This window comes from Strix aluco, chromosome 24 (assembly GCF_031877795.1).
Source record: "Strix aluco isolate bStrAlu1 chromosome 24, bStrAlu1.hap1, whole genome shotgun sequence".
Classification (NCBI taxonomy): domain Eukaryota; kingdom Metazoa; phylum Chordata; class Aves; order Strigiformes; family Strigidae; genus Strix; species Strix aluco.
The window spans coordinates 5,756,380-5,774,314 of record NC_133954.1 but is presented as its reverse complement, the minus strand read 5'-3'; the positions used below and the strand labels follow the sequence as shown (position 1 = coordinate 5,774,314).

At 50.7% G+C, this 17,935-nt stretch overlaps 1 protein-coding gene across 2 annotated transcripts in view; it reads left to right on the top strand.

The window, feature by feature from the left end:
* Window positions 1–1,115: 1,115 nt before the first annotated feature.
* LOC141934320 (acid-sensing ion channel 2-like) overlaps window positions 1,116–17,935 on the top strand; it is a 104,501-nt gene continuing 87,681 nt past the window's right edge. For both annotated transcript variants that reach the window (XR_012626302.1, XM_074849678.1), the window contains exon 1: window positions 1,116–1,634. Coding sequence is in view for 1 of the 2 variants with exons in the window: in XM_074849678.1 (XP_074705779.1) it covers window positions 1,152–1,634 (483 nt within the window). In the remaining variant the exon portion in view is untranslated. The remainder of the gene's footprint in view (window positions 1,635–17,935) is intronic.

The window sequence follows — 17,935 nt, the reverse complement described above, 5'->3', positions numbered from 1 at the left end:
CCCGGCCAGGGCCGGCGGCCGCGCTCCCTCTGCGCTGCCGGGGGTTAAACGGGGGGGGCGGAGGGGGGAGGAGGAGGAAGAGGGGGGGGGGGCTACTCCAGTGAAGCAACGGCGCGATCGGGGCTGAGCATCCCTCCCTCCGCCTCCCGAGCGCGGCTGGCGCCGAGCGGCGGGGCTCGCCGGGACTTGCATCTCGGGAAAGCTTCGCCCCGCTCTTCCTCCTCCTCCTCCTCCTCCTCTTCATCTTCCTCGCCCGCGGACGGGGCGCACCCCGCGGAGGGCTTTCCCCGGGGGAACGGAGGGCAGCGGCATCCCGGCCGGGGCAGCATGAGAGCCGGCCGGGGCGCGGGTCGGGGCTAGGCGGGGCGGGGGGTGTCCCGCAGCCCTCACCCCGCGGAGCGGGCACCGGGGCTGGGAGGGCGGTTGGGGTCGGGGAGCACCGGAGGTCCCGGGAGCGAGCCCGGTAGTAGCGGGAGCGGGGCGGGGGTGTCGGTCGGTGCGCGGCGGGGTTGCGGGTCAGCGCGGCGGTGCCGGAGCCCTCTGCTCCCGCGGGCGGCGCCCGGTAGCGGCGGGCGGGCGGGCGGAGGAGGAGGAGGAGGAGGAGGAAGGCGGGGGGGGAGAGGAGGAAAGGGGGAGCGGAGGAAAGGGGGAGCGGAGGAAAGGGGGAGCGGAGGAAAGGGGGAGCGGAGGGCAGCGCGAGCGGCGCCGCAGCAGCATGTGAGCGGCGCGGCCGGGAGGCTCGGCCGGCGTCTGACGGGCAGGGCCGCCCCGCTGCCCCCCGCGGGGTGCGGCCGCCCCGCGGCGCGGCGGGGAGGCGGCAGCGGGAGCAGCGGCGGCGGCGGGAGCAGCGGCGGCGGCGGGGCCCGGCATGCCGCGCTGCCGGAACTGCTGCCCGGCGGAGAGCGCGGTGCCGGCGCGGCGGGCTGCCCGCGGCCGCTCCCCCCGCCGCTCGGGGCCGCTGCCGGCCGCGGCGCGGGGCCCGGCGGGGCCCGGCATGGCGCGGGGCGGCGGGCGCTGATCCCCGGGCGGCGGCGGCGGCGGCGGCGGCGGGGGGTGGTGGGGAGGGGGCGGGGGGGGGGGAGCGCCCATGGCGGGGGGGGGGGGGGCGCCGGGTGCCGCCGCTGCGCGCTCGGCTGCACGGGCTGCGGCACATGTGCGGGGGGCGGGCGGCGCTGCCGCGGCGGGCGCTGTGGGTGCTGGCCTTCTGCACCGCGCTGGGGCTGCTGCTGTCCTGGTCCTCCAACCGCCTGCTGCACTGGCTCTCCTTCCCCTCGCACACCCAGGTGCGCACCGAGTGGAGCCGCCAGCTGCCCTTCCCCGCCGTCACCCTCTGCAACAACAACCCGCTGCGCTTCCCCCGCCTCTCCAAGGGGGATCTCTACTACGCGGGGCACTGGCTGGGGCTGCTGCTGCCCAACCGCACCGCCCGCCCGCTGCTCACCGAGCTGCTGCGCGGCGACGAGGCGCGGCTCCGCTGGTTCGCCAAACTGGCCGATTTCCGCCTCTTTTTGCCCCCCCGGCACTACGAGGGCATCAGCGCCGAGTTCATGGACCGCCTGGGCCACCAGCTGGAGGACATGCTGCTCTCCTGCAAGTACCGCGGCGAGCTCTGCGGGCCCCACAACTTCTCCGCGGTGAGTGCCCCCGGTTCCCCCCGCTCCCGGCTCTCCCCGCCGCCCAGCGCCTGGTTTTGTTTGACTTTTTTTGTTGGTGTCGTCGTCCCCCCGTCGTCCCCCCCGCCGGTCGCGGTGATGCCGCTACTCGGGGTGCGGCGCCCCCAAGCCCTCCCCGCGCCCCCCCGGCAGGTCTCTGCCCACCCCGCTGTTTCCCCGAATGCTCGTTTCCCCTCCGGACCAAAGCTGATGTTTGCTGTCTTAAGGGTAACTCTGGCCATCAGCAGGGCTGGCCGCCCCCTTATTTTTTAACTCAAAAATAAAATGCTGCGGCCGTCCCAGCTACTTCGGTCACATTTGCCCTGTTGCTTCCAGCATAGTTACATCTCGACTTTTCCCACCGCCAGCTAGGAAGCAAAAGTTTCCTCGGGTGAGCTCCGCCTGGATTTGCAGGTTTAGGCTGAGCTCAGCCCCGTCCCGCTGGAGGAGGGGTGCCGGGGGGGGACACAGCCTTAGCTCGAACCCGCTCCTTGTGCTGCCCAGCGAATTCCTGGTGGGTGAGCTGAGCTGCCCCCTGCGCAGCTGTGTGGTGTTGTGCAGCGTGATTTGGTTTGCAAATGATGAGCTCTGCTAATTAGAGCTGCCGCCTTTACCTTCTAGAAGGCCCCCGCCCCCCCCCCCCCCCGCGTGAGCGCTGAGGCACTAGGCGGGAGTTTACCCCTGGACTCCGGCCCAGGACCAAACCCCCGACCTTAGGGCACAGTTTTGCAAACCACCAAGAGTATCTCTGCTGGAAAAAAATTCCCGCGGGACTGTTTGCAGGCTACAGTGCGGTAAGAGGAGATACTGAATCTTCAGTAGCTCCAAATGAGAGCTGAAACTGAACTCTTTTGAACAGCCCCTTCGTACTTCATTGAGAGCAGCTGGATGTTTATTGTGCTGGAATATTCTGCTCTTCTAATCTCTGCAGATATCCAGGAGAGAGAGGTATACACTGTGATTAAATACTCTTGCTGCTGTTAGCGGTGCTGGTGTCTGTAGGGAGAGATAACTAGTTTGAGCTGTTGCTGCTCCGCACGCAGGAGAGGAGTTGAATTCCCTGTTCTGTAAGCGCTGCCTGAGATGCATACCTAAAATCAAAAGAAATTGTGTCTTTGGACTCCTCACATCAGCCTAGCTGGCTGCTAAATTGTAAAGGGAAGGAGAGAGAATAACCCTGCGGGACGAAGTGAGCTGCCCGGGACTGTTGAGTTAGCATATGCTGCTGCAAAGGTGAGCAGAAATAAAATAATTTTATTTAAAAAAAATAAATAGCGTATCGATACAGGCCCTTTCTAGCAGGACAGCTCTGCCAACCAGTACAATAACATAAGGAAATTTGGGAATAATAGGCAGAAACAGGCACTCAGCCTTTGGGCTGGGAAAAGCTGCCTCCCTCGTCCAGTTCTCCCGTTTACAAGTGTGATGATGTTTGCTAGTCGTCAGTAGGGCCTGACTGCAGGTTTTAATGACCTCTTGCTCTGAGTTGCGGCAAGCAAGGCGACATGATTCACGTTGTCCCAAGAAATGTAAATCCTGGAGCGCTCTTCTGGCTTGACGTGAGCAGAGGACGCAGTGGGGAGCGATGTGGGAGTTAAGGGCAGACTCTGTTCGATGTAACCGGTTACTAAACGCTGTGCAGCAGCTGTTTCATGCCACCAAAGCGAGCTGCTTCTCCAGCCATCCTGCGCAGATCTGAGAAGCTGCCTCTCCAGGGTGGGAGGGAAGGAGATGGTGTGTGTCAGCCCTGAGAGTCTTGCTGGGAGCTCGCAGCGTGCCAGGACCTGGCCCGGGGCGCAGGGGAGCGCTCCCCATCTCTGCTGTCGGACCTGTGCCGTCGCGTGGAATCGCTCAGCTGAGGAAATGGGAAAAATACAGGGCAATTTTTTCCCCTTCTTCCCATCCCAGAGGGTGTGCGGCCCCGGGAGGGGGACGCCGGGGTGGAGGGAGATGGGAGCCCTCCGTGCCAGAGGAAGCGACTGGATCTGCCTTCCCTGCACCGAGTTGCTGCAGGAAGCAGGGCTGGGGCGGGGGGGTTAGTACCAACTCCCTCCATCGCAGCACGTCCTTCCTCCTCTCTGTTTTAAAGCAAAAGAGAGTGACCTCTGCGTTGTCCTTGAGTAAAGGCTGAGGAGCTTTTCCACCTGTAAATCCCTAGCAAAGAACGTTTCTTGGGGAGATGCTGGAAGCATCTTCTGTGGGGTCTGGCGTGTGTCTGGAGGGTTCGTCGCGGGGGGAACGCGCTCCCTGGGGCGCGTGGTCTGGGGTCGAGGTACCAAACCCAGGGCTTGGGGTTTGCTGCGAGGGTTGAGAGTTGGGCAGCCCCAGGCGTCCCTTTGGGTCTGGGTTACTTGAAGCTTCTGCTTTTCCTCCTGAGCTGGGAAGAAATAACACCAAGGAGGGGCAAGAGAATTGTGCGGTTTGAACTGGGCACGGATGTGAAGCAAAGCGGGTGAGAAAGATCAAATGCAAACTGAATAAATGATAGTGTAAAGAGTATTTTGCAGTTTTTTTACCTGCTTGGATGCTCAAAGAGCATTTTCCGTCTCAAAAGACAAGAGTGAGGTAATGCTTGCAGGGTGCTATCTTTCATTGGGTAAAAAACCCACAAGAGCAAACCAGACTTGTTTTTGAACAAACAAGTCCTTCCTTAGATCTGAAGCAGAAGAAAAGGCTCTGGATGAGAGAGCTGGTCTCCTTTTATTCTTTCCAACTCTGTTAGTGCATCTCGTACAAGAGATTGCCTCTTCTTTCAACCTCGCTTTGTTTATACCATTAGGGTACGGTGGGAATTGCACTTCCGTAACATGAAACAGCAAAGGGCTACTTGAGAATAAGCACAACAAAACCAACATGTGGAGGTAGCATTGCGTTTTTATTTCCCAACATATGTAAGTGAGGCGGGGGGGGGTGGTTTGCACTAATTTGTGGAACTCAAGTGCTGTAGGACTGAGATGGTTTAGTTGGGCATGTTTAGCTTATTTATGAGCGCTCAGTTTTGAGTTATTCTCTTGGCTGTGCAAGGGAGGTTTTGCCGGCTGTGTGCAGCATTTCCAGCTGGATGAGGATGGTTGTGTTTGGGTCAGATGGAGGCTGCTACCCCTTGATCAATATGTGTAGGTTTACTTATTTCCATAGCCTGGACCTAAAAGCTCAGCTGTTGCACGACATGATGGCTGTGCACGTGCTCGGCTGTCGCCTTGACTCAAAGGGAAGGAGCTGTTCAGCAGTTGGTGTCCTTCAGAAACTTCTTCCAGTTGCTAATATAAAACTGTCAGAACTGGGCGGTTTAATGATTAAAGATGGTATTTGCTTTCCCTTGCAGGAATGGCCCCATCTATCTGTAACTGAGTATCAGGATTAAGTGGACGATCGCTTTGCTCTGCGTCGCTTGAATTCGGGTGTTGATTTATTCCACTGAGCTCTGTTTCTAAAATATTTATCTTGATTATTCTGTCCTGTGCTTATTGATTTCTTTTATTTTATATTTTTCTTTCTGAGAAAGTTATTAATACATCCCATGAGTTGGGATTTATGGGCTAATTACCTCATCCTGATTTAATAACTTCCCAAATAAAATTTGTCACCTGTGGCTCTGCCTGGGAAAGTGTGGCTCGTGACCTGCCCGTTCCAAGGGGGAGAGACGGCCTTTGCAGGGACGGAGGGCAGGTCTCAGTCTCCATCCTGATTGCACCTTGCTGAAACAAGCCCTGGTGAGGGCTGTGATTTATGGGGCTGCTTTGAAGGCCCCACAGTCAATACCTGTTCGTGTTTTTATTTGCTCACCACTTATTTTTTTTAAACATTTTTTTTTTTTTATTCCCAGAACAGGGACTTTACGGGGTAGCAGTTGAATAGAGACCTGGGTGCTGCTTTGCTGCAGGAAAGGACATTTTAGAAAATCTTCCTGAATGCTGGGGGTGGGGGGCATTATTTTGCTGTTTCCCAGCTAGATAATCAGCTGTGTCCAGTGTGAAGCTGACCCTCATCAAACTGAATTAACGAGACATTTCCAGCCCTGGGTTTGCATCCGGTTTCGTTGTGACTGCAGACGGGAAGGGCTGTGCCGCCAGCTGGGATGGACCGAGGCTCGCAGTAGCTGTAAGCCCTGTATTTAGCACCACCATAACTAATTGCACAGTAATTTCAGCGTGCATGTGTGGTTTTGTTTGTTTGGGAATTCTGCTCACTCGACTACAAACAAACTGTTTTACCCAATTCCTTTTTAGACCCCTATTCTGTTATATTTTTATTTTAATTATTTATTTATTTTTTTAGTGCCAGTTCCAAACATAACTTAAATCTGGCTTGCTGGTACTATTGCTTTTGGAAGGGAAGTGGGTTGCGTTTAATTATGCTGATGTGGGGCTGAAGCTTTAAATATGCTCCCGATTTGTACAGCTGCCATTTAAGGGAATTACGAGTGGAGCCAGTTGGATTCAGTCTTGCTCATTAAAGCAGCAGTGCCAAGTCCGTGCTTTCCTCACCAGACTGCAGCGACATGAAGTAATATTGCTAATTTTGTGTTAGTTAGTGTCAAAGAATCCAAGGAGAAATTAGGACTGAACAGTACTAAGTGCTGCCCGAAATGATGCTCGCTGTGAAAGATGGGCTGGCTCCGAAGAGGGGTTTGGGGTGATTTAATGCATGTTTGGGTCAATTGGTCCCTGCACTGAAGTTAAACATTCTTGTTTTCCTGCAAAGTTGGTTGTTGAGGTGATTGTGACTGCAATTAGGCTGGAGAATAAAAACTGAGATGAGCTGGCTTGGAGATTGCCACTCAATTGCTGGATTGTGGATGAGCATTGAGCTGCTACAGGAGAAGAGCAGGGACCAAGGAGCATCGCCTGGCTGGTGCTGCACTAGCCCTTCCAAAGCAGGTTTGCTCTGCAGAGTTTAAGACATCCCAGATAAATCCATGGAGCAAGAAAGGCTGGGCAGCATGCATGATCGGGGGTCGTGGGCTTCTTCTCTCCCCTTGTTTAATTTGGTAGCCTAATGCTTGTGGAGAACTGGCTCCTTTGCAGTAGCCGGCAGGTCTGCAGGGCTTTTTATGATCACATCTTTTTGATTTAGGAGTCTGAAATGGGATATGACTGGAGTGTGGGTACCTAAGCCCTTTTTATTATTATATTTTTTTGCAGCAGATAGCCTAATTCATCTTGTCTCATGGGATTGATAGACCACATCAGCAGAGCATCAGATGTTGCCTCGGCGCTGCAGCTGAATTTGTAAGGGCCGTTTGCCGTGACTTTGGGGGAGGGATGGCAAGGGGTCAGCTGCGAGAGGAGGTGTGGGGTTGGTGCTGGGAGCAGGAGGACAGTCCAGGGATTAGGAGGGAATTAAAATGATCAAACCCTTGTTGTCGGGAGCTTGGCTTGACAGTGACATGAATTGGTGCGAAGGGGTTGCCATCTTCATTGCTACTGATGGTTTCCTTGGAGTGGGAGTTAGCCGCTCATGCTCATGCTCATCCTCATGCTCATGCTCATCCTCATCCTCATCAGCACAGGCATCTGCCAAAGCACTTTGCCCTTCTTGGCATCCAGCGTGGAGAAGGCGTATGTTTTTTTTGGGAAAGGCCTGGTCCTCCTTCCTAGTTCTGGCTTTCAGTTGGATTAGGTGTGGTTGAAATTCAGACCTCCCATCTCCTGGGTGACTTAGTTTGACTTTTTTTTTTTTCTTAATAGGTATGATACTGAAACTTTTCATGAGGTAAAACTCTCTGAAAACATTTTGGTTTGGTGTCATCTTGACTTTTCACCTTCTCCCTAAGTGTAGCATAGTCAAAGCAGACCCCTTTAATAATTTTCCACTGAAAAATGGAGATGCTTTGAAAACTCTTCTGTTTAAACATTTTTGGCCAGTTCTTACTCAAACAAATTTTAGGTAGAGACGTTAGTGGTACTTTTCAACATAGTGCAAACCAGTGTCCTTCCAGACTTGAAGAAGATAATATGCAATTGCAACAAAACTGTATTTTTCCACCCTCTGTCTTTGGAGCATCTCCCTGGAAGAAAAAAAAATATTGACAAATTGAGGAGAGTGTGCAGGATAACGGCAATAAAAGAGTTATGACTGGGGATTGATTTATGAGGCAGGACCGAAGGAGCTGCATAGGTTGTCCAAGCCAAGGGTGGCTGGGAGAGCTGGATGTGGCTCTTTGAGGTATGGATAGTGTGTAATGAGGATGTATTTGGGATGGAGCAGAAAAATACAGACTGAGAAGATTCAAGGGTGAGGGTGGATAGAAACTTCCCTAATTGGTTGTCTGCTGGAGATGGGCTATCGAGAACGAGCTGCGGGGAACAATCCTTTACTGTCTTGTGATAATCAATTTGGTCCAGCAAAGCTGCTCTGACTTTTGCCTCTATTTTTTTTTCTTTTTTTTTTTTAATTTGAAAAATGACATCGGGTTTTAAAGGCTGGCATAAAACTGATCTAAGGAGTGCACCTCGCTGCTGGGTCAGCACTAACGTCTCCGAGCTCCATCAATACGCCGCACTGGGAAGGCCACGGTGAAATTTTTCAAGCTGACGCGGAGATGTGCTGCCCGGGCTCTTGCCATGAACCCTTCAGACTGTGTAGGATGAGGGTGTTCAGGGAGACCTGCTCTGCCTTGCTAATTTAGGAAAAAAAATAATGGAAAGTTCTTTATATTTTACGATTTTACAGCGCCCTGGTCTTTATTTCTGGGTAGCGCTGCACTGTGAGTGTGTGGTGTGGAGAATGTCTTCGAAGAGTAAATGTCTTTCTGGTGTGGGAGGCTGCACTTGGGTCACTTTTCCTCTGGGTTTGGCCAGAAACTGGTCTGCAGCAGGACCTTTGCATTAGGGCTCCTTGCTGAACTGGTGGAGAATAAGTGTGCTACGGATTGCGTGGCTGCGCAGGGAGGTGGGATGCAGCTTCTTGGCCCACTGAATTTGGGATAAGGGCTGGGTTCTGCTCGTGCTGGTGCTCCTGAATCCTTTGCATCCTGTGCTTTGCAACCCGCTTGAGCTAGGTCCAGATGCAAGCAACTGCTTAAACTTTGCAGGATTGTAGGTTTTAACAAAACCTGGGCAAGTACTTGGGGTGAAAACTATGGGGGCTGTTATTTTAGGCAGGCAAGAAAAAAATCTGTTCAGTGGGGAAACAGTTCAGCTAAGGTTTTGCCACTTACCACCATGAAACTTCTGAGCTTTTCTCAGTTTCTGGTCCTCTTTTGTTCCTTTTTTGTCCTGGGTTGGAGCACAAACCCCTTTGTGTAGGGGTATGCAAACATACTGTGTGTCGAGAGGAGGGATGAGTGTGGTTGGGAGAGAGGAATCAGGCTGTGGAACAGAGGAGAGATTTTTAGCAGAACTTTCCTGTGTGTTTTTTTCCTATGTGCTTTTTGTGCCTTTTTTTTTTTTTTTTCCTCTTTCATTTATGCCGAAGCCATCAGTCAGGAAACAAAACACCAGTTAGGCACATGCTAAACATGTAATCATCAACATAGGTTTGTTTTGGTTATATAATAGATTCCAAATAATTACTTGCCGCCCTACAGCAAAATTAATATAATTAGGGACATAATTACAGTTACCTACCACTCAGGGACTCTGCTAAGGCTTAATTAATATTTGCAAATTGCTTCAGGATCTGCCGACCATCTACTAATATGTGCTGAATGCAAAGAATAATAATTCTTGTATTGTGATGTAGATACCAAAGGAAACTGGTGTTGGGGAGGTTAAATAAACACAGCAGAAATCCAGCTCTTCTGCAGGATGGGAGTAAGTCAGGCTTGGGCTCCCTGGTGCCCCCGTGCACTTAGGAGATGCAGCTGAGAGTTTGTTTAATGAAAATGGCTGTGGCGAGCCCGTTATCCCCTGGAGGCTCCTGGGGTTTGCCCTTTACTCTGGGTGTAGTTCAAGGTAATGTCCTTTATCCTGAAATCCCCGGGCTGCCGGAGCTTGTTCCTGGCTGGAGCGTTACATGGTGCCATAAATGCTTTGCAGCATCCTGGGCTGGCTCCAGAAACAGTCGCTTTTCCCAGCAGGATGGCTGAAATTGGAGCTGGGATGAGCTTTTTCGTTTGGGTTTGCCTTTTCCATCCTGGCTGTGGGCTTGCCACCTCCTGAGCCGGGATGGAGGAGAGCTGCCTGGGTTAGATCGTGGGGTATTACTGCAGATGCATTTATCCCTGGTTGGGGCTAAGCCTGCATGCGGGGCTGTTGCTTGCCCATAAGTTTTGCATCCTGATGCCAATCCAAGGTCACATTTTCCATTCCCTGATGGTGCAGGCAGAGGCCAGCCTGGAGCCGGCCCTGGTGGGGGGTAGCAGCGGTCCCGGGTGCTGGCTGCAGGACAGGGATGCTGCGATGCCCTTATCCCCTCTGGCAGGGACAGCGATGGCTGCGGGCACGCCTGGGGCCTGAAGCTGCCCGGGGACATCCTGCCTGTAATGGATTGCCCATGCCTTAAAAAATAAAAATCAAACTCAAAAAGACATGCGCTGGCCCCGAACCGCTTCAAAGCACGTAGGCGGGCTTGGCCAGGGTTTGACAGCAGGGCTGTGTTATTTCTTCTCCCTTTGCTTTCCCCTGCCCTTTTGCTTGATTGCAATTCTCTTTTTTCCCTGCCTTTCTGCTCTGTCTCACCTTCTTTGCAGTTTTCACCACTTCTTTCACCCTTCCCACCACTTCTTTCACCCTTCCCTAATTTCCTTTCCTTTCTCGAGTCCCCTCTCTCTCTACTCTGTGACCCAGCCAAAAATCACCCATGAATCTTGATCTGTTTTGGACTGTGGTCTTCTCTACGTTTTTCTTCTCTCTTTTTGAAAATGGGGAACCCTGTTGTTGCAGACCTCTGTGATAATGCAGCTGATTCATTTCGTTCTCAGGCAGTTCGGAGTTTCTTCACCCTGAGCGCTGTAATTCCATGCAGTGGGAGCAGGTATTTGTAATTTGTTTTTGATTGTTCCACTCCCCTCTCCCCCAGTTTTGTAATTTACTTTTGGAATAAAACAAATTCCAGCAAAACATCCTCCTCAACACCCTTGAGCTTTAAATTTTTCAATAATAAAGTGTGAACATAAATTAAGAACTAGAGCTGTTACTAATCTTATGACCACACTCACTCACATACTGATTTTCATACGGTATATTAAATCAAGAAGAATGGCCTATTATAATACAATTAGCTATGATTCACAAGCAGGAATTACTGTTGCCAGTGTGGGGGAAAAGTTACGTAATATGGTTGAAAAAGACTGAAACCTTTGCGGTTTGGGTTTTTTTTTCTTTCCTTTTTGCCTTTTAGAAACACTTCCAATGGCTGGAAACAAGGATAACGTGTGATAGGGAATTCACTCTGTATTTTGTAATAAATTTATGGAAGGATCGAAAGTGTCTCATTGTGGGCATGTAAATCTTATAGGCTCCCAACATATGTTACTGACAAAAATAAATAACCTCATCCTGTAGCTTTATTAGACTTAATGCATCAGTGCTTCCTAACCCACTCTTGCGGAAGGACCCCAATCTGTCTGAGCAGTGGGCAGGAGCAGAAGCATCAGCAACTTGACCTTAGTGCTGGATTCCTTTAGCTACAAACTACTTCAAGCCCAGCCTAGATTTCAGAGATGTCGCATTTTTTGCAAGCAGCTGGAGAAAGGGGCAAGCTGAGTAGCATCTTCCTCTGGCTCGAGGGCTTGCTGGACACATCTCTGCAGTGCTGTCGGTCTGCTCGGGGCTGTGTTTGATTTTTGTGGTCTCTTAGAGGACTTGCTGCTTGGGGCTGTGGACCCAACACTGTTTCTTGTGGGTGGATGCTTCAGGGTTCATCTGAAATCATACGGAGTTGGTGCATGAGGTCCTCTGGGCTCTGTCCTGGGCTTGTGCTCTTTGTAATTCCAACCGGGAATCTTTGGCTTTTCTTCATCCAGGTGGCAATGTCACTGAGAGGTACTTTGCACAGATCCTTGATGTTCTGTGCCTCATATTTTTGAACGGGCTGCTTGAAAACTTCCTTCTGCATGTGCTTGTGCGAGAGGAAAACCCCCCGCTTTGCTTGCTCTCTTTAACCAGATGGGGGGAAGATACATAGTTATCCCCAACTCTGCGTGAGGGCAAACACAGTGACCAAAATATCCAGGAAAACAGGTCTGAAATCACTTACAAAGCTGCAAGTGAAATTTAAGTCCACTTTCCTCACCCGCCCTTTCTGAAGGTGCTGGGAGGGGGGTACCCACTTACGCAGAGATTTAATGGCCATGAGAAGGTCTAATGGCCTTTCCCGTTGCAGTCTAGAAAGCAGTGCTGCTTGTGAGTGTGTTTTCACTGTTGTGTTTTATTTTTTTGAAGCTGGGGCCTTGCAGAGTGTTAGAAGGAATGCCTTGCCCTCCTTGTTGCAAACGCTCCGGGCTGCTTTCTCTTCCCTGCCTGCTCTCCTGCCCTGTGCCTGTCTTGGGAAGTGCCCCTCCATCGCCTTCAAAAGCAAGGGGAGGGGGTTCCCTCTTTTTGCAGGGGGGGAGGTGAGGAGGGATGGCGATGCTGAGGGTGGTGCTGGGTCCCAAGGCAAGCTGCAGATGTGCTCACACACCTCCGTGGCTCCGTGGAGAATGGGAACGAGCCCTTGAGGCTGCTTGTCCCCATGGGAGAGCGTAGGAACACCCGCTCCCACGTCACCAGCCTGCTGCTCCGGGGCTTGTGTTGGGGGGCTTCGTGTCTCTCAGACCTTTCTGTGCTAAATTTAGTAGAAACTAGCAAATGCCTCCAAAAGTAGTGGAAAAACAGGCAAGTTTTTGCTGTACTACAGCAGGAAAGCAGCCTGAAAGGCTCCCGACAACACACCAGGATGTATCATACGGTTCTCCCAGGTGCATATAACTTTATAACAACTATTTTTCAATAGCAATGGATTCTCTAAGGGATTATTAGTCTTTACCCTCTGTTTTCTTTCCCTCTGTGCTACCACCTCCTGGAATAACGTATGGAAATGTGTGTGCTGCTCACGGTGGGATGTGGGAGCATTGAGGCTGGGGCTGCGCTTTGCGCCTGGAGCGGCAGGTTGCAGTGTACCAGTTAAGGTAACCAGCTAATTCCCTGCACTGCACGATAATTAAGCATCTCCTGGTCCCTAAACCAGTTTATGCTCAGCTGATTGCAAAAATGCATTCTGTCGAGAGAGTGTATTTTCAACATAAGGTATCACCCTGCCTTGAGTTATTCACTGTGAAACAATACTTAAAATATTTACTGCATAAGGTGACAAATCCAGACATTGCGTGCACATAATCCCAGCTACCTACACCATCATAAAATCAACACGCACCGTAATATCAAACCCATCAATCATTCTGTTTCTAATAATGTCTGCATCCATATACTCTGTCGAAACCTCCTACAAGTCTTGGATGACTTATTGCACCCAGGGCTGCGGCTGGATTCTGCGCTGTGCGTTTTATTAGTACTTGTCGACACTCGCTCTCGTGCATCCACCAACATATTTCAACTGAGCAACCAGCCAAGGATGCATGCAAAGCTGGCTGATGGTTTTCTTCTGAAAAGGGCATTTGCTTTTCATCTTTGCAAGCTTTGCCTCCTCTCCTCTGTCCCTGTATTGAACATAGCTCTGATTTCCCTCGTCCTTTCCTTCCACCCAGCTTTATCAATCTCCAGATGTGGTTGGAAGCATCAATCCATCCTTCCTGCCCTCTCTGCCCTCCCCCACCCCTCTTTCCCCCACCTGCTGGGGTTGGGGACAAACAAGTCCCCAACCTTTTGATGAGATGATGGCCCCTTGCTTTACAGAGTTTGTGCTTGTAGGAGGCTATTTTGGTGTCACATTGCTGCTTGCTGCTTTCTCATTAAATAATTAAAAGGCAATTTCCAGGCGTTAAAAGTATGATCTTCCTGACTCTAAGATAATATGTTTTTGTGACCCTGGAGGGCAGAGGCTTCGCTGTGGCTTTTTTTTGCCAGGCAAGCGGAGCGAGGAGAGAGACGGGACAGATGGATGCTCCTGTCTTGGCTGTTTTCTTTTTTCCTCCCGCTTGCAAGCTCCCAGCTGCTCCCAAGCCCTGTGTGTGCCCCTGAGTTGGCACAGTCTTTGGAGAAGGCTCGTTCTTGGTGCTCTGCATCACTCTGGGTGACTTTCCCTGGTCCTCCCTCTCCTTCCCATCACGTCCCTGCTGCTCTTGTCACATTTTCCATTGCCCTGTTCCCGTTGCCTTCCCCAGAGGTCAGCTCTTGAGCAGCCAGCTGTGCTGCTGCTTGGTTGCCTGAGTCCAACCCATGTTGCTTTGTTGGTTGAGCAGTATTTTCTGCGTAATATTGAACACAAACTTTTTTTGTGTTTTTAACATCCTTCTTAAATGGTGGGGCCCAGAACAGCACACAGTATTGCCTCACCTTGAATACCGTGTGCTGCTCTGGGCCCCACCATTTAAGAAGGGTGTTCAGATCCTCGAATGCATCCAGAGGAGAGCAACCAAGCTGGTGACAGGGCTGGAGGGAATGTCCTGTGAGGGGCAGCTGAGGACTTTGGGTATGTCTCGTTTGGAGAAAAGGAGGCTGAGGGACGAGCTCATGGCTCTCTGCAGCTTCCTGAGGAGGGGACGTGGAGAGGGAGGTGCTGAGCTCTTCTCCCTGGGATCCAGGGATGGGATGCGGGGGAATGGTTCAGAGCTGTGCCAGGGCAGGATTAGACTGGACATCAGGGAGCATTTCTTTACCAAGAGGGTGGTTGAACACTGGAACAGGCTTCCTAGAGAGGTGGTCGATGCCCCAAGCCTGTCAGTGTGTAAGAGACATTTGGACAATGCCCTTAATAACAGCTTTAACTGTTGGTCAGCCCTGAGCTGGTCAGGCAGTTGGACCAGATGGTCGTTGGAGATCCCTTCCAACTGAAATAGTCTACTCTATTCTATTTTTTGACCAAGTGCTACCATGCTCTAAAAAGTCCTCTGCCTTTGATTTTTCCATGTGATGGACAGTTCACCATCACTTTACTGCTTGTGTCGATTCACCTGGCTTAACTTTTTTTTGTGCAAGTTAATTGCATGTGCCAGTGTGTCCAAGGCACTTGCATAGGAAAGCCATTGGGGCAGGTTTAAATAATGTTCTTGGCTGGGTTGGGAGGTGCAATAAATTCATTAGTGTCCTGTGAGGGTGTGACTTGCTGCTTGGACAGGCTTCATCTCAACTCCTGGTGTTTCTCTGTGTTGGCTGCTGGGGATTTATAGCTCCGGGATGTGTGAGTGTTTTGTAACCCACGTGATTTTGTATTTGCATAAATATCTTCTCCTTTTGAGAAGACCTTTCGCTCATGAAGTCAAACTGTTCGACTTTGCACAAGAGGTAATTTCTTTTCACCAGAATTTGATCCAGTGCCCTGCTACTCCCACCAATTTAAACCATCATTATTAGTTAATTGGTTGTAGTGTTGGTGATACGGTGAAATTACAGGTCCCTTTTCCCTGCCACATCTCACCCTTCCCGAGGTTGGGGAGGTTATATTTAGAGTGACTCCTGGATTCGAGATCTGCCACCTCTTTGGAAAGATGATACGTACGTGGGAAGGAGATAAATCAACATAAATTGCAGGTTTTGTAGATTTACACAGGCTGGTTGGTACGCTGGGTAGAAGCAACTCCGTTGCAGTTTCTGAATGTCAGCACAGGAGAGGGTGTTGCTACTTGTGAAGATGCACTGAATGAATGGTTTAGCAGGAATGAATCCTGGTCATTGGCTGAAGGCTAATAAAAATACAATTTTAAGAAGGTTAAAGATTTTCTTAGGTATTTTGTCTTCTGTCTTGGACGTTACTAGAGATGAGATTTCCAAGCTTTCTTTTGCGATCATAAGGATTAAACACTTAAATTTAAAAAAAGTCTGTCCCAAAATAGAGGTTTTCATGGGTGTCCTTAGGGCTGGCCTTTAAAAAACATCAAGTACTGCGTGTTTATCCAGTCCAGGGGTTTGGCTGGGTGGAGCGAAAGCCCAGGGTAATTTTGTGATGTCTGTACATGTTGTTAATGACTTGGTCACCTAAAAAAAGTTACTGGTTTTAGGGCTGAAGATGAGAAATGTGGGAGTTAGTTTTGGGGATTTTTTAACGTCCCAATAGGACCTGCCAAGGTGATTTCTTTTCCTTTTTGCCTCCCACAAAGAGAAGCGGTGTAGGTTTGATAAGCTGCTCCGATCTGTTGCAACAACTCTGCTGGTGCTGGAAACATCTGGAGAGGTTTGTAGACGGTCAGACAGGACAGGCAGAAAGATGCCGAGGGCTGGGCAAGAGCTTTGAGCTTGTGGTAGGTGGGTGGTGGGATTTGTGCTATCAAACATTAAAAATAGCGCATGATGCACTCCTCTCTGCATTTCATAGCCTGGCTGAGTCATCGCTCTACCTTTTTATTAGCATTGTGGGCGCTGATGTTTTGGGGATCTTCCTTGTTGGCTTGTCATCCTGTCTTGGGTGGTGATTGCCTCTCGGGGAAGATGCTGGTGGGATGTGCCCGAGTCCCCGCGCTCCTGGAGCGAGTGATGGAGAGGCGACTCGGAAGAGGGGGAGGATTTTCCTGTACAGCACTCTACACAATCATAACTGTTAATATATGTATAAGGGAAATGGAAAACAACCCTCTGCTTCAAAGAGAAAATTAAACTTAGTGTGATAAGGAAAAAAGAGAGGGGTCCCTACAGAAAGTCTTTCACCCTGTCCTAAAATGAGTGCTAGGATCAGGGCAGCGGGGGGTCCTCTCTAGCCTCTGAAGGGGGCCTGGGACTCCTCATTGCCAGTGCCTCTGTGACGGCAGTTACAGTTTGGCTGAGCTCTCATGAACCCCATCCTTTCCCACTGTCTCCTCTTGTCTCTTTTTCCCTCCCCTTTCTTGTTTCAGCTCATTGCTTAAACCCACAGGTTGATAGAGGTGGTTCCTGCCGCAATCCAGAATGCGCAGTGAGGGGAGGTGGGTGTTTATATGGGCTTCTGGAACTGGATGTGGAGCCACCAGTTGCATAGGGTTAATGGAAATGTTTCATTCACTAATTATCCTGCTTGGTAGGGAGAAGGTCAGAATCGAGGGCACCGCTGGCTACTTTGAGATGTTAGAATAGAATAGTTCAGCTGGAAGGGACCTACAGTGATCATCCAGTCCCACGTTCACCTCCTGCAGCTGATGGAGATCTCAACCCTGAGCTGAGTGTCCCAGGGTGATGTGCAAAGAGGATGGAAAAAGAGTATAAAAGGGGAAGAAGGAGAGAAATAAAGCATGGGAGCAACTTTGAAACGTGCAGGTGACTGGGCAGCTTGTGCAAGGAGAGAAAAGATGCTCGAGAGGGTTTCCATCCGTATGGTCATCGCAATGCTCAGAGGTTTTTGTGGCCTACTAAGCCAAAATGTTTAAATGCCTCATTTCTAAGGGGATAATTTTAAGAAGGTGAAATAAAAGCAGTAGAACAGCTCTTCTTTCTTTTAAATACATTCTTAACAGCAGCAAGCCTGGCTGCAGTGCTACTATGAGGGATGCTCTGCAGCGAGGGGTGAATGGGAATGCTCTCCAGGAGTGTCGCTGGTGCTACCAGGTGGGTTAAATGAATAAATGAAAAAAAAAATTAAAAAATCGATAGACATCCTCACCGGGTGACTCTGGAGAGACCAGCCTTCTCGAGCAGCACCAGGGTGGTGCGATCTCCTTCCATACAGCCAGGCACATGAACCTGAGCAACTTCCCGTGGAAAATACTGCGTTTTGGTTCCCCTCCACTGTTTGAAGTGGTTTTGCTTCTTTGGCCTCCGTTTCCTGTCTGTCTTATTAAAAATGAGCTCCAGTGGAGATGAAGGGAACACCAAACTACCGGTGCCATCCACGTGAGCCCTGCTGCCGTGTTAAGACAGGTTATTAGTGGGACTGCTGACTTTTTGGTCTTAAAAAGCCCAGTGCCAAGAGGGACGGCAATGCTGTGGTCGGGTCTTCACCTCTAATTTTCCCATCTGAAGGATCACAGTCTCTTCTCGCCTCCCCGCTGACATTGGATGGACTCACACCGAGAGTTTTGACTTCTGTCAGGGAACAAGGAGTAAGTGCAAAAGGGTCTGAGATGCCTCAAAAGAGGTGGTTTCCCAGCAACTAAACAGGAGTGAGAAAAACCCAGACAAAATACTTGATATCTGGCAACCTGTTTATTTTAGAAGTTGTTCCTGAGACGTCGGTGCTTGTTAGCGTTGGTCTGACACTTGCTTGGTTTTCATCTTGCTCTCCTCTGGGTTCAGAAAGGCAATGCCCTTTTGATGTTAGACATCAAGAAAATGGGTTCC